Raw genomic sequence first — 15,218 nt, 5'->3', positions numbered from 1 at the left:
AGCTAGAGCAGACCCCCAGGTTAAGGGCTCAGTCCCACAAAACTGCCTCCACTTCAGATGCCAGCCTCAAGTCCTAGGTTGTACTTCTGACCAACTGGCTGTAAGTTGGGGGTTCCCATGACCCCCTCCTCAGCTTCTATAATTTGCTAGTACAGCCCAAAGAACTCGGGGAAATGCTTACTTATGTTTATTAGTTTATTTTAAGGGTATAATAATAAATGGACAGAGGAAGAAATACATAAGGTGAGATCCAGAAGGATCCTAAGCACAGAAGCTTCTGTCTCTGTGGAGTTGGGGGTGCACCATGCTCCCGGCATGTAGATCTGCTCACCAAGCCAGAAGCTCTTGAACCTCTTTGGTAGGGCTTTTATGTTGGCTTCGGTTGATCAGATCATTGACCACTGGTTGATCAAATCATCTCCCCTCCCCAGAAGGTGGGGGGTGAAGCTGAAAGTTCCAGCCCTCTAGTCACTTGGTTGGTTCCTCTAATAATCAGCCCCCATCCTCCAAGACTCACTTCATTAGCATAAATTCATGTGTAGCTGAAAGGGGCTTCTTATGAATAAAAAAGAAGCTCCTCTCTCCCCTACCACTCAGGAAATGACAAGAGTTTTAGAAGCTTTGTGCCAGAACCCGGGACAAAGACCAAACATATATTTCATATTATATCACAGGACTTTACATGCATTATCTCATTTAATCTCCACAAAAAAAACCGTGAGAAAAGTATTGTTATGATTTTTTAATAGATCTTTATTGGAGTATAATTGCTTCACAATACTGTTAGTTTCTGTTGTACACCAAAGTGAATCAACCATATGCATACATGTGTCCCCATATCCCCTCCCTCTTCCATCTCCCACCCACCTTCCTCCCTATCCCACCCCTCTAGGTCATCACAAAGCGCTGAGCTGATCTCCCTGTGCTATGCTGCTGCTTCCCACTAGCTAACTATTTTACATTCGGTAGTGCATATATGGGACTTAAGTAAACTTAAAAGCTTTTGCACAGCAAAGGAAACCATAAACAAGCCAAAAAGACAACCCTCAGAATGGGAGAAAATATTTGCGAGTGAAACAACAGACAAAGGATTAATCCTCAAAATATACAAACAGCTCACGGAGCTCAATATAAAAAAAAAAAAACAATCCAATTAAAAAATGGGCGGAAGGCCTAAATAGACATTTCACCAAGGAAGACATACAGATGGCCAAGAGGCACATGAAAAGATGCTCAACATCACTAATTATTAGAGAAATGCAAATCAAAACTACAATGAGTTATCACCTCACGCCAGTCAGAATGACCATCATCAAAAAATCTAGAAACAATAAATGCTGGAAAGGGTGTGGTGAAAAGGGATCCCTCCTGCACTGTTGGTGGGAATGTAAATAGTACTGTTGTGATTAATCCCCATTTTCAGATGAGGAAATAGATGCTTTAAAAGTTGAAGCAATTTGCTCCAAGAGAGCCAGGGACCCATACCACTTTCTCCTCTCCTCCTTTCTCCCCTCCCCTCCTCTCCTCTCTATGGGCTCACATACACACCTGTGTTAGGAGGATCAAATGAGATCATTCACAGGAAAGCACTTATGCTTCTCAAATTTAAGGGGTTGTGGTTTTTATCTGCCTTGACCATTCAGGAAACTGGGGACTAGAAAAATGAACTAAAACTTGCATTTCACTCCCAGACCAATGTTCATTTTCTTATACCATGAAACTCTACAGATTTCCTGCTTGCTTGCTCCTTCTGCTAACATGGATTCTCTTCCACTGAATTATCTTAATGCAAATATTGCTGACCAACTCTTCAGATATTTAAATACGGGCTGCCTTGCATTGCTATTTTACTATTTGGTGTTTGCCCTAGCTTATCTCCAATCAATCAGGTCAATGTAGTTTATAAACTCTTTGGTGGCATACATTGAATAATATTTATTTCATTATCTTCAGAACCTAGCTTGGTGCCAGGCCCCTAGCACAGCCTTAATAGAGAACCGTCTGATGAACTGTTAGAATGAACGCACGTCTACAAGTGCTGGTCTTTGGTTCTTTCCACCAATGAGGAGGAAAACCAGTTCTAGATTTGGGAATCAATACCATACCTCCAGCAAAGACTCTACTCTTGGAAGTATCTTTTTCTGTCTGGGCTTTTATCCCTCTAGACTGCAACAGAACTTTACTTTCTGGTATTATTATCCTTAATCTCTCCACCTTACAGCCTTCATATTAGGGCCAGATAAAAACTCTCATTACAATATATTGCTGTGTGACAATTTAACCAAAAACTTAGTAGATTGAAAGCTCAATTTTTTATATCTTACGGATTCTTCAGGTCATGAATTCAGACAGGCCCTGGGACAGCTTGTCTCTGCTCCACAATGCCTGGGGCCTCAGTGGGGAAGACCTCAATGCTGGGGGAGATTCAATGATGGGGGACTAAGATCGTCTAGAGGAATCCTCACTCACAAATCTGGCCAGTCATGCTGGAACCTCAGCCGGGCTGTTGGTGGAATATCTCTCCATTTGGTCTCTGCTCGTTCATGGCATGGTGCCAGGGTTCCAAGAAACACCTTCCCAAGAGAACAAGACAGAAATTTATTTTTTATGACCTGCATTTGGAAGTCATATGATGTTACTTCCGTTGCAGTCACAGGCCCACCCAGATTCAGGGGAAAGGGACACAAAACCTCTCAATGGGAAGCATCCATGCCACATTGTAGGAGGAACATGTGGGATGGGAGATCATGAGGCTTCATCATCCTAAAACATCACTTTAATCCTCTTTTCCCACTACCTACAGAGAAAAAATTCTGGCATTGAAGGCATTCTACAGTTTGGCCTAAAATGCCTTTCCTCTTTTCCTCCCTTTATTGACGTCTCTTCACTCTGACCAGACTGAGCTACTCTGTCACCCAAACTTGTTAAACTCATTTTTACTTCTGCTCTTTTATCTCAACTGATCCCTCTTCTTTTGACCTAATAAATTCTACCTCTCATTTAAAACTCTTAATGCTTAATTCGTCAGAATGAACTAAGGTGGCAGGAATCCTCAGAGAGATTACATAAGTTACACTGCCACCTAAGGATGCTTTCAGAACACCACCTGTCTGGCTGTGGCCCTTACCATTTTGCCTTGGCTCACCTCCCTATGTGCCTGGGAAGCAGAAATGAAAGGAGAGACCTCAAACCACAACTCGTTCCCAGGTTACCTCCTTTTCAAAGCCCAGATCCGTCAATAATAAGTTTTTGCCCAACATGAAGAGGACAAAGTCCCTACCCTGTGGACCTCTTCTTCGAGGAGACTATGAGCAAATGACTACACATTAATTCAGACCTAGTCAAGCGTCTAGCTCGGAGAAACTTAAAACATGAATAGTAGATAGTTTACACAGAGACTGAAGCCAGATGAAAAAAAGAGTGGAAAGGAGAGATGGATAATGAACACATAAATAAACATGACAATTTCTGTATAAAAGATAATGTGTGTGTACGGTGATGGTAGGGTATTGCTTTAACTAGGTTGGTCAGGGGAATCCTTTCTAACGAGGTGAAAAGACAAGAGGAGAAGACTAGGGTGAAAGTTCTCCCAAAGGTGTAAACCCCCTCATAATATGCTTTATATGCCCCAAAATGCATGTATCAGCAATAAAAGTGGAAGACAGATTCAAGAAGGGAGATGGTGAGAAAAGGCAGAGTGAAGGGTAACGTCTGACGTGCTTGGGTCCGTTTTGAGAACAGGGCAGGAAAGGCAAGCAATTAACAGGCGGTCCCACACCAGTGCTCTCCTGGGCCAATGACTTAGTGCTGAATAGAAAGCGAAAGTGAAAATAAAGCGCAAACAGTGGAAAAGGGACATTAGCTATAATTCCACTTCCTCCTTGGCCAGGGTCTTCCTGCCCCGCTCCCCGTGTTCTAGTGCCCCCTCATCGTGCTGAGGGTCCCTGCCAGTGCCTCCGAACCTCAACTCCGCAGCTCCCACGAGGACAACCGGCGCTCGCTCCGCCCCCCATAAGGAGTTCCGCGTCCTCGGCTGCCCCGCCCCCGCCGGTGGCTCTGCGCACGCGCGGGGGCCATATTAGCAGCGGATACTCAGGCGGTGGTGGTGCGTTTTCTCTCGCAGAGAAAGAGCTCCGTGTAGGCTCTTCAGCGTCTCCCCTCGGTGAGCCTTTGCCCCCTGCGCACTCGCGGAAGCTTGGCCGCTCTCTCCGCGGGCGGGGATCCTGAGCGTCGCGGCAGAGCTGGTCCCGGCCTGCAGCGGCCGCCGAGGAACCGTGGACACGATGACTCTGCACCGGCTCCTTGGTGATGGACCGGCCGCGGGACTGGCTCCGGACGGCCGCCGTCGGGCTTCTCTGCACTGAGCAGGCACCACGGGACTGGGGACGCTCGGGCGGCGGGGCGGGCGCGGGGCCGGTGGGCAGGACAGAGTTGTAGGGCTGCCTCCGTCACTGTTAAGAGTCCGTAGTGAAAGTGAACCTGCGGGAAAGGAGGTGCAGGTGAACTCGCCTCGGGCCGTTGTCCTGCGTCTGGCGTGGAGATGAGAAAGTTGTGTTCTCTCGCGAATCAGAAGCCCCGGCGGTCTCCTCTCTGATCTCCTGGCGCTCTGCTCAGGGCCAGCCTTACCTTTCACCTGCGTGTTGCAGTAGCCGCATAGCTGGTTACCCTGCCCCACTCTTCACCAGCCAGAGCGATCTTTCTAAAATGCCGGTCAGCTCCTGTGGCTCTTTGGCCCAGCCTCATTCTTTGGAGCCCCATTGCATAAGAGATAGCATTCATAGTTTTTACCTGGGCACGCGGGCCTTCGGGACCTGATCCCTGCTTATCTTTCCATTTTTAATTACCGATATTCTAGAATTTGGGAAAATTGGCTCTGGAGGCCGAAGTTTGGCTTTTCCCACCAAATCACGCTGAGCCCCAGTGTTGTCTTTTGCAGTAATAGTAATGATGCCAAAGATTACCATCCCGCTCCTCCCCTTCATAGTTCAGGACCCCGTATCATTCTCTGGAGAAAGCCTAAGCCTCTTAGCTTGGCATTCAAAACTCTACATGGTCTGGATACTTGCTTAGTTCTTTAGTTTTTTCATATCTTTCTTAACTTCAGCAATTTCTCTCGCCCATTAAGTTATCCTGCCTCAGTGCCTTTTGCCCAAGCTTTCTCCTCTGCCTGGAATGCCTTTCCCTTCTTTCTTCCCCTGTTCTTCCTCTTAGACCTAAATGTTCTCAGCCTTATTTCTGCTTCTCCCATCTCTAATTTGGGCTCATTTTCTGTATGTGTTTCGCAAAAAATACTTTCTTGATTTTCTCCAACCCTCTTCCCACTCTACCCTTAGTGCCTCTGTTACCATATTGCTTTATAATTGTCCTTCTGTGTCTTCTCCCTCACCTGGCCACCAGACTGTATGCTCTTTAGGAAAGGGATTGCTCTTACCCATGCTGGCATTCCAGCATTTGGCATAGTGCCTGGTGCACTGTAAATGTTGGCTGAATGAAGAGAGTGAAGAAAACATTTTTTTTTCAAGTCAAGAAATGCTTTTTAAATTGTAAGTTTCATTTTAATAATTATCCTATTTTCTTTTTACAGGAATTATCATAAAGTTCAGAAAACATGGTGAGTTAATACACATGCCAGTTAGCTGTTGCCTGATAAATTGTATTGCTTGTACTCAGCTTACAGACTTGCATGAGAAAATTGAAATGGAATGATGCCTTACCAGTTTCCTCCCACTCTCTGAATTTTGTATACCAGGATGTGTTCTGTAAAATGACTTGTGGGTTTACAGGAATTGGCTTACTAAAAGTGGGTAGGAATCATTTGTATGTTTTTCCTTTGCAGTCTCGAAGATATGACTCTAGGACCACTATATTTTCTCCAGAAGGTAAAATATAAATTGTTTGATCTGTCTCAAATAAAAAAAAATTTTTAAGTATTTGAATTTTAGGGGTGGGTGGGGAATCTACAAACTTTTTTTAAGACTCAGTTGTTCATCCTTTCTGTAGTTTGAAGTAATGATCACCAGGTTGATTATGTACATCATAGGACTATGAGTAAAAGTAGGACTCTCGTCTGTAGCCCTCCAGTGTTGTTGCTGATTTCTCTTGAACCAGTGGTGCAAGAACAAGGAAGAGAGTCTTGGTTTCTCACTGCTTTTGTCTTGTAGGTCGCTTGTACCAAGTTGAATATGCCATGGAAGCTATAGGACATGCAGGCACCTGTTTGGGAATTTTAGCAAATGATGGTGTTCTGCTTGCAGCAGAGAGACGTAACATCCACAAGCTTCTTGATGAAGTCTTTTTTTCTGAAAAAATTTATAAACTGAATGAGTAAGTGAAATCTTAGGGCAAACATCTCATATTTTGGGAGGGCTATTCCATGTGACATGATAGAATTGAACAGTTTGTTCTGTTTTTACTTCTGAAATTTTTTCCTTTTAACTTATTTGCTTGAAACTTCCTTGAGGCCCAGGACCATATGTTATTCTTTTAAAGTGCAGGGTCAAGTACTTAGTGGAGGAACAGCGTTGTATAGTGGTAAGAGGCTTGGTAGTCACACAGCTTTGGGTTAAATCTGGGCTCCACCAATGCAAAGAATATGAAAGTAACTGGGACTTTCATATTCACCAAAGAATATGAAAGAATATGAAAGCTGTGACTTCACACCCATTGTTTAACTTCTCTGGGCTTCAGAGCCTACTAGAGTGGTTGTGGCAGTTTAATGAAATAAAATGAATGAGATAAACTAGCACAGTGTTTGGCATATAGGAGGCCCTCAAGGTATTGTTTATAATGGTTACTCAGGAATTATTTTGAATTATACTGAATCTTACCAAAGAATAGGCCTCCTGAAGGTCTGGGAAAAGTTTAGACTTTTCTGTACACTTAGTGAAGTTTCTGTTACAGTTGGGTGTTCAGGGCTTTGCAGCTAGCAGAGAGCTGGATTTGCTCATTGGAGACTTTCCCTTCAGTGGTGAGCCAGGTGAATTCTGGTTATAGGGCCTTTCTGATACACTCACCCAAGAAAGTGTCATCCCTCCACAGTCACTATTGGGCCCCTCAGCAGCTTGCAGGCTTGATTAGGCACAGTGCCAGAGGGTGTCGAAGCTGTAGGAGAGCCGGGGCAGCTTTCAGGGAATGGGGAGTAGAGAAAGGAAATGCACCCTCCCTGTAAGCCTAGCCCTGAGCTTCCTAGGCAGGCTCATAAAATATCCCTCCCTTTGGGTCCCCTCACCCTCACCCCCATCAAGTTAGGCCTTAGGAGGTGAGAGTGCTTACTACCCAAGAGCGTGGGGTAGTCTGTCTTCCTGTCTGGCAAAACCTTTTTCTTCTTTGTGGTTGAATCTTCTTGGGATTTACCCTAGCTTCCTAGTGTTTATTCTCTTGCCCTGTTCACAGGGTGGTGATGGTAAATACATCTCTTGTGAAGAACTTAAGTGTGCATTTGTTTATCTTATGTGTTGAATGACATCAAGTTGAAAGTTTCCTACAAAGATAAAACACACATAGGTTTTGTCTGAAGGGTTTAGCAGCTGAGAGGAAGCATGGTGAATTTCTAATAGAGCTTAGTACTTTCTAAAACTTGTAAAATACCCCTGGTAAACATCTTCTCTGCTTACAGATAAATGTCTTTCTTTTCCTCAAGGGATATGGCCTGCAGTGTGGCAGGCATAACTTCTGATGCTAATGTTCTGACTAATGAACTGAGGCTCATTGCTCAAAGGTATGGTCGTAAATACTATAATTGATGATATGTAAAATTAGTTTCGATGTTTCTAAGAACTCATTTTTGTCAAGATTAAAGTCATTAAAAACCTATTAATTGCAAATTACAGTGTTTTTTTCTTTAACCAAACTTGCAAAATATTAGTTACTGTATGATTTCTAAGATGTTGCCATGCCCTCTACTCTCCCCCTTTAGATTATTTATAAGTGACTATTATATTGACCCCATGACAGAGATTTCTTTTCAGAGGGTATTTTGCTTAGAGTGTGTATATAGAGTGTTTTAGAGAAAACTATTCATATGCCAGTTTCTTTATCCTAGGTATTTATTGCAGTATCAGGAGCCAATTCCTTGTGAGCAGTTGGTCACAGCACTGTGTGATATCAAACAAGCTTATACGCAGTTTGGAGGTACTGAAACTTTTGGAAATTTTATTCCCAAAAGATAAAACGTTTTATGAGTAATAACCTTTTTGAGATGGTAAAATGAAATTGAAAGTGAAATAAGTAGACACTTTTCATCCATTCTCACTTCATGAACTAACTGGCTTCCACTATGTAGACTATCGAACATTTTATTAATAGACTATTGAAAGGCCAAAATAACATTTTCAAATCAGGAAACAAATTGCTTTTTACATAATGATGAAATTTAGCACTGGTCCTCTTTGTCTTTATTCCCTCTCCTGGCTGCATCCAAATCCTAGAAACAAAAGTGGAATTTTTGATGGAGCTTATCTGTGGTGGCCAGAACACGGAACAGTTTATGAATGCTTAACTTCACAGAAGAGGGGTTAGCCACTGAGCTCAAGTAACCATAGTGACACTAAATTTAGATTGTTGGTATGTTTAGCTTTTTTTTTCTCTGTTAAAGGAAAACGTCCCTTTGGTGTTTCATTGCTTTACATTGGCTGGGATAAGCACTATGGCTTTCAGCTCTATCAGAGTGACCCTAGCGGAAATTATGGAGGATGGAAAGCTACATGCATTGGAAATAATAGCGCTGTGAGTATTTTTGTGTTGCTATAGAATGTAGCAAAGGGTCTAGTAACTGCCATAGTTTTAAAGTAGTGATGAGTGTAAACAACATTTTAAGGTAGCTGCAACAGCCTTAATGTGATATGAAAGTATCTGTGATTTCTATTGGTGATGAAGTCACAGGTACTACTAATACTACTAGGGTTTACTGCCTACAGTAATAATGAAAGGAAGTGCTAATTTTCAGTTAGAAGTTGTGAAAATAAGATCTAGTTCCCCCGTCTCCCACATACTAGTTCACAGACGCCCTGAATTCTGTCATGGATACCTGGGATTCATTCATAGATCATCAACATCCCTCCTTTGCACCCCTATCCCATGTCAACCCTCCCTGCCATTAAAATTGTTTATGTTGTATACACACTAACAAACGTAAGGTAGATAGCTAGTGGGAGGCAGCCACATGGCACAGGGATATCGGCTTGGTGCTTTGTGACCGCCTGGAGGGGTGGGATAGGGAGTGTGGGAGGGAGGGAGACGCAAGAGGGAAGAGATATGGGAACATATGTATATGTATAGCTGATTCACTTTGTTATAAAGCAGAAACTAACACACCATTGTAAAGCAATTATACCCCAATAAAGATGTTAAAAAAAATTGTTTATGTTGGTTATAATGCCAATAATAATTCAGGCATTATTCATGTTCCTAAAAATCGCAAAAATTTAAAGGAAGTTCTCTATGTTGATTCTTCCTTATGTTTTATAGGCAGCTGTGTCAATGTTAAAACAAGATTACAAAGAAGGAGAAATGACTTTGAAGTCAGCTCTTGCTTTAGCTATCAAAGTCCTAAATAAGACCATGGATGTTAGTAAGCTCTCTGCTGAAAAAGGTAATTTATGTCCACTCCTCTAATTTGTTTGCTTAGTGAGGGAATTGATAGAGTAGGCCTTTAACATGTTATCATAGTGCACTGAAACAGCAGCCTTATAAGTTAGGTGACCTTACAGCTATTTCCTAAGACTTGCCCAAGGTCAACACTGACAAGTTCTGGAGCCACCGTCCCACACTACATAACAAGCTTAAGGACTTGAGCCTGAATGTTCTCAATATTCATAGTTAAATCTGATCCATGCTATTTTATCTTATCGACTTCTTGACAATGATATCTGTGCTCATGTGTACATATGATAAAGAATATGAAAGTAATTATATGGTTATATATGTTTGGTGTCCTTTACCAGAGATACAACATTTGCATGAGTTGTACCCTCTGTTCTTCTGAATCTACTGATCTCTTACGTTAAGCCCATGTTTGCAATTGTAAATGCTTTATTTAACTAAAGTTACATGACCATATAAAACAATATTTGTAAGTAATGTTTTTCAAAAATTGTGGTAAATTAACGTATTGATTTAGTTTAGGATAACTTAGCTCCTGGTGTTGCTTTAAAAAATGCCATTTACTTGCAGATTGTCCTCTTGTCTATGTCTACCTAATTTCAAGGAGGCACTACTCAATTTTCCCTTCTCAAAATTTCTCCTCCTTTTGGCATTAGTCTGCTTTTCTCATCCATAGTCATGGGAGCTGCTTTTCATGCCTTTGTTTTGAAAAGAGATTTGAAAAGTTCATGAAAAGTAAGTGTAAGTACTGGTTAAAGATTTTGGCTGAGCCCTCAGAGGTTCTAACGAGGAAACTGGCTCTTTCTGGTCAGGCCAGCTAGAGCAATTGGCTGGTTGTACTTTTTCCGCAAAAGTAACAGAACAGCAGCTCAGAAAGTTAGTATGGATGAAGATAAAGATGATATTAAAGTAAAAATATTCATAAAAACATTACAGTATTGAAGGTATTTTGTTTCCATGAAAGTATCCATGAATTATATTCAGCAGAAAACTTGGAAAAGTGGTGTACTATGGCTCAAACGGTATGAAGAGATTAAACTGTGGTTGCTTATTAAGGGTTTTGGCTAAGTATGGCTGCCTGTATTACAAGTGTGTGTGTTTGCTTCCAGTGGAAATCGCCACACTAACAAGAGAGAATGGAAAGACAGTCATCAGAGTTCTCAAACAAAAGGAAGTGGAACAGTTGATCAAAAAACATGAGGAAGAAGAAGCGAAAGCTGAGCGTGAGAAGAAAGAAAAAGAACAGAAAGAAAAGGATAAATAGAAGACAAAATCAGGGATTTTATAACTCATTTGGGGCACCATTTCAGTGTAAAAGCTGTCCTATTCTTCCACATTGAGAAAGCTTTGACTTTTTTTTTAACTTGTCTAGTGGGAAAATAGGATGGTACCAACTGAATTGGGTCCTTGTTATTGCTGTCCAGGTGAATATTGTAATGATGGTTACTCTTTATGGACATCTTAATCACCCTCCCCCTCTTTTTTTTTTTTTGAATAAAACTTGGAAAGAATGGAAATGGTGAAGGAAAACATTCTCTAGCAGTAACTGTTAAAGATACCAGGATTAATAGGGCTGTGGTCTTTTCACACTTTATGTATACTGTGGCTACTCTTGCAGTTACTTTTTTTTTGGCTGCCTTGCGTCTTCATTGCTGCACGTGGGCTTTCTCTCGTTGGCGCCGAGCGGGGGCTACTCTTCATTGCGGTGCATGGACTTCTCATCGCGGTGGCTTCTCTTGTTGCAGAGCATGGGCCCTAGGCCACAGGCTTCAGTAGTTGTGGCACGTGGGCTCAGTAGTTGTGGCTCGTGGGCTCTAGAGCACAGGCTCAGTAGTTGTGGCGCACAGACTTAGTTGCTCCGCGGCATGTGGGATCTTCTTGGACCAGGGATCGAACCCATGTCCCCTGCATTGGCAGGCGGATTCTTAACCACTGCGCCACCAGGGAAGTCCCAGTTACTTTTAAATAAGATGTTAAAATGGACAGAAATGTAAACATCATAAAAAAAGAAAGGTGGGAACTGTGCAGTGAAGATTTTCTGTTCTTTGTTCCCCTACCATCTTGGAGAACCTGTAGCCCAATTTGAGCAAAACGGAGAGCTGTCCTTCTCCTAGGTCTCGTCTGATATTACCCTATCCGAAGCCTATCTAGTGAAATAAGAGTCGTTCGCCAACCTTTGATATTGATGGGTGTTCATACTGGACTTAAAAATCCTGTGTGTCTGTGTGTGTGTACACATACATACTTGCAAACATAGTAAAACGCGAAAGGTAGAATTAAAATGAAAGCCCTGTGTATCCACTACCGAGCTTCAGAAACAAATTAATCAGTACTTTTGAAGCCCCCTGTGTGTCCCTTTCAGGTCTCATTCTTCTCTGTTTCCCTCTACCCCTGAGAGGTGACCACTGCCTTGAGCTCATTATTCCTGTAAGCTACGGGTTTTCCACTCTGGTTTTCTGCTCCTCTACTCCAGGTGGTCCTGGTGGGTCTGTCAGTCAGATAATCCCACGCCTTTCACAAAGGTGAGCACATCACTCAGTCTGGCCAGATTACCATGTCTGTCTGCAGGGATGGGTTTGAGAATGAACGTGTGGGCTGAGCCAAGCCAGACTTGATGTGTGGATATGAGGAAAGAATACTGAAGGTCCTGCATTAGGACCAGCTCTCCCAGTTGGCAGCCCAAGCCATGTGAAAGGTTATGCAAGAGAAACTAAGGCTACAGAGGAAAAAGAACCAAAAGATGAGAATAGTTCAGTTTGGCCAAAGGGAGCTCCACCGCTGAGCTTTGCTTAGGATGCTGTCACTTAGAATAGAATCCTCTGATGGAAGTGCTGTAGGGCAGTGCTACTTAAAAGCGTGGTCTGTGGAGCGTCACCTGGGTGTTTGCTAGAAATGCAAATTCTAGCGTCCCATCCCAGGCCTCCTGAATAAAAATCTTGGCATAGAGCCCAGCAATCTGTTTTAACCAAGCTCTGCATGTGTTTCTAATTCATGCTGAAGTTTGAGAAGTGCTTTGCTGCATATTGGAATCATCTGAAAATCTTTTAAATTTCTTTGTACCCAGGCTATACCCTATACCAATTAAAGCAACCTCTGCAGTGGACCCTGGCGTTACCATTGCTCGAAATCTCCCCGGACGATCTAATGGACAGCAGGGATGAGAACCAGTGCATTGAGCCATAGCAGTGTTGTCAATCCGATATGGGGTCCCAGCCTAATCCCTAATTAAGTGCTCTTAAGCAATAGCAGTGTCTTGGAGTTTTCTGCACGTGGTGGTGTTCAAGCTATTTCCAAGCCCCTTTGACATAGTGCTTTTTGAATCTTCTAAATTTCTCTTAATACAGTTGATTCTTGTTTGTGGTAGCCATGTTCTGTAAAGTCAGCATGAAGGCTGAATTAGCAAATTCTGAGCCATTGCTCCTAGTAAAATAACAGGTTAGGTTCCTTTGAGCCTCTGGTTACAACACTTTCATCAACAGATCAATACATAGTCTTGTTTTATGTGTGTTTCTGTTTAGAGACATTTAATGTACGTTGGTACTTCATTAATATTGAACTCATGGCCAACAGCACTTTAACTCATACCTAAATGAAGCTTATCTAATGCATATATTTTCTATGTAAGGCACATCACAGCTGCCTTGTGTTTAGGAACACTAGCAAGCACTATACTGAAGGGACATTTTAAAAAGTGAAATCACCAACAAAAAGCACAAAAATTCAAAAAGCATAGCACAAAAATGACCAAAAGAACACTTGTTTACAGTATGAGCTGAAGCAAGAAGGCAGAGTGGCTCCTTGTTTGACTTCAGCTGGGAAAATGGACATCAGGCAACAAATACTTCCATGGCTCTGTGCGTGTCCACAGTGACCAGGAGAGCACTGTGAGTATTGGTTTTGGGGTTAAAGGCAAACTTGCAAATGCAGAATCTGTACATAATGAGGGTTGACAGTATGTCGTAAAATGACCTTTCAGTCTCGCTATGCACAGAAGTAGAGGTAGATGGAGAAGTGAATTGATAAATCCTGTTGGCTTTATCTCCAGAATGTATCTAGAATCCAACCATTTACCACTGCAGGTACACTGATCCATGCCACCATTCTCTCTCACTTGGACTATTGCTACAGGCTCCATCTGCTTCCTTTCCCTTCAGCCATTTCTCAACACAGCAGCCTTTCAAAATGTAAGATTGTGCTACTGGTTTGCTCAAAACTCTCCAGTAGCTTCCCTTCTTGCTCAGTAAAAGCCAGATTCTTTACACTGGTTTACAAGGTGCCCCATACTCTGGCACCTCTGCTACCTTCTCTTCCACCTTGTGCTCCCTTCCTCACTCTGTTCATCAGATGAGCCCCCTTGTTCCTTGAAATAACAAGCCCTCTTCCATCCCAGGGTCTTTGCACTTGCCATTCCCTCTGACCTGGGAATACTCTTCCCCTGAGAACATCAGTATGGCCCACTCATCTCGTGCAGGTCTCTCTCTCAATGTCACCTTATTTGGCTACTTCCTACAGAAGAGCAGTCTGTTCCCCACACACTCACATTCTCCTTCTCCCTGCTGAGTTTCCTCCATAGCACTCAACACCATCTGGCCTGTTTACTGTCCGTCTACCTCACTGGAATATAAGCTTCCAGAGCAAGGACTTTGTTTTATTCAACAGCTATGTTCCAGTACCTAGAACAGAAACTGGTACCTATTAGGCAAGAATTAAATATTGTTGAAGGAATGCATAGTGGCTCTTGATATGGTGGAGTGAAATCCTAAAATACACCTCTTTTCCATCCAGGTCAGTAGAACTGGTGGGTTTTCCATATTCTGATCACCCCTTCAACACGTGCTTAAAGTTGTGACAACTTCAAAGACTGTAGTGGGTAAGACAGCTTAGCATATTTTACCACCACATTAGAAGCAAGTCTTCAGAACTTCACCCAAAAGATGGGCAAATTTTGACATATTCACCCTTTTGTTGAAATAATTTCATACTGTAGGGGAAAAGTAGAAGGTGGGGTTGCAGCAGGGGCTATTCTATAACTGGGTTTTTTCCTGCTCTCGGGCTGACTGCTAGCCTAGATTCTCACCCAGCTTCTTTCTCCTCTGTTCTGTGGTGTATTTTTAGTCCTAGATTTCAGACCCCTCTGGTTCCTGACGACTCATCCCAAATATAAGCTTAGCAATCCTCATCTGAACAGGGGCACTCCTCCACCTACAGCAGGCATTTCATCCTCTCACCTGGGCAAAACTTGTGGGTTCTCACAGGGGCACTATGGGTTCAAGAGCACCTTAACAGAAACAAATAGGAAACCAAAAAGCTAAAAGTTTCAAATCTTGAGTCAAACTTTAAAATCAAAATCTTAAGCTGATTTCATTTTGGTGAGTTACAAATCACGTTTTTAAAAATAAATCGTGGAAAAAAAATCATGTTCCTTCATATAATTTTATTGCTGGTGTTTTTCTTAATCAGAAAATAAGACTGGAATTTCTACAGTCCAGCACTTTGAAAGTTCCATGAAAGTATTTGTTTTAGCAATGTAAAAATATTCTACATTCTGGAAAAAAATCAGAAAGTGGATTCATTTCTTTATTTCTTTATATTTACCATATTCCTGGTAATTTTAGGTG

The 15,218-nt window shown here is 42.3% G+C and overlaps 1 protein-coding gene across 2 annotated transcripts; it reads left to right on the top strand.

Moving 5' to 3' along the window:
* Window positions 1-4,028: 4,028 nt before the first annotated feature.
* On the top strand, window positions 4,029-11,120 carry PSMA4 (proteasome 20S subunit alpha 4). Of its 2 annotated transcripts, none has more exons than XM_027123723.1 (9): window positions 4,029-4,162; window positions 5,585-5,611; window positions 5,837-5,879; window positions 6,162-6,324; window positions 7,640-7,717; window positions 8,042-8,130; window positions 8,594-8,724; window positions 9,466-9,589; window positions 10,710-11,120. In XM_027123723.1, the coding sequence occupies exons 2-9, from the start codon at window positions 5,609-5,611 to the stop codon at window positions 10,862-10,864; spliced, it is 786 nt and encodes a 261-aa protein (XP_026979524.1). In that variant the 5' UTR covers window positions 4,029-4,162; window positions 5,585-5,608; the 3' UTR covers window positions 10,865-11,120. The 2 variants fall into 2 exon arrangements, with proteins under 2 accessions (XP_026979524.1, XP_026979525.1); XM_027123724.1 differs by lacking the exon at window positions 4,029-4,162 and adding an exon at window positions 4,179-4,368.
* Window positions 11,121-15,218: the final 4,098 nt, after the last annotated feature.

The sequence above is a fragment of the Aethalodelphis obliquidens genome, unplaced genomic scaffold (genome assembly GCF_003676395.1).
Source record: "Aethalodelphis obliquidens isolate GAN/ISIS:26980383/991018 unplaced genomic scaffold, ASM367639v1 scaffold26, whole genome shotgun sequence".
Classification (NCBI taxonomy): domain Eukaryota; kingdom Metazoa; phylum Chordata; class Mammalia; order Artiodactyla; family Delphinidae; genus Aethalodelphis; species Aethalodelphis obliquidens.
The sequence above is the reverse complement of the archived record's forward strand: the minus strand, read 5'-3'. Positions and strand labels throughout refer to the sequence as shown.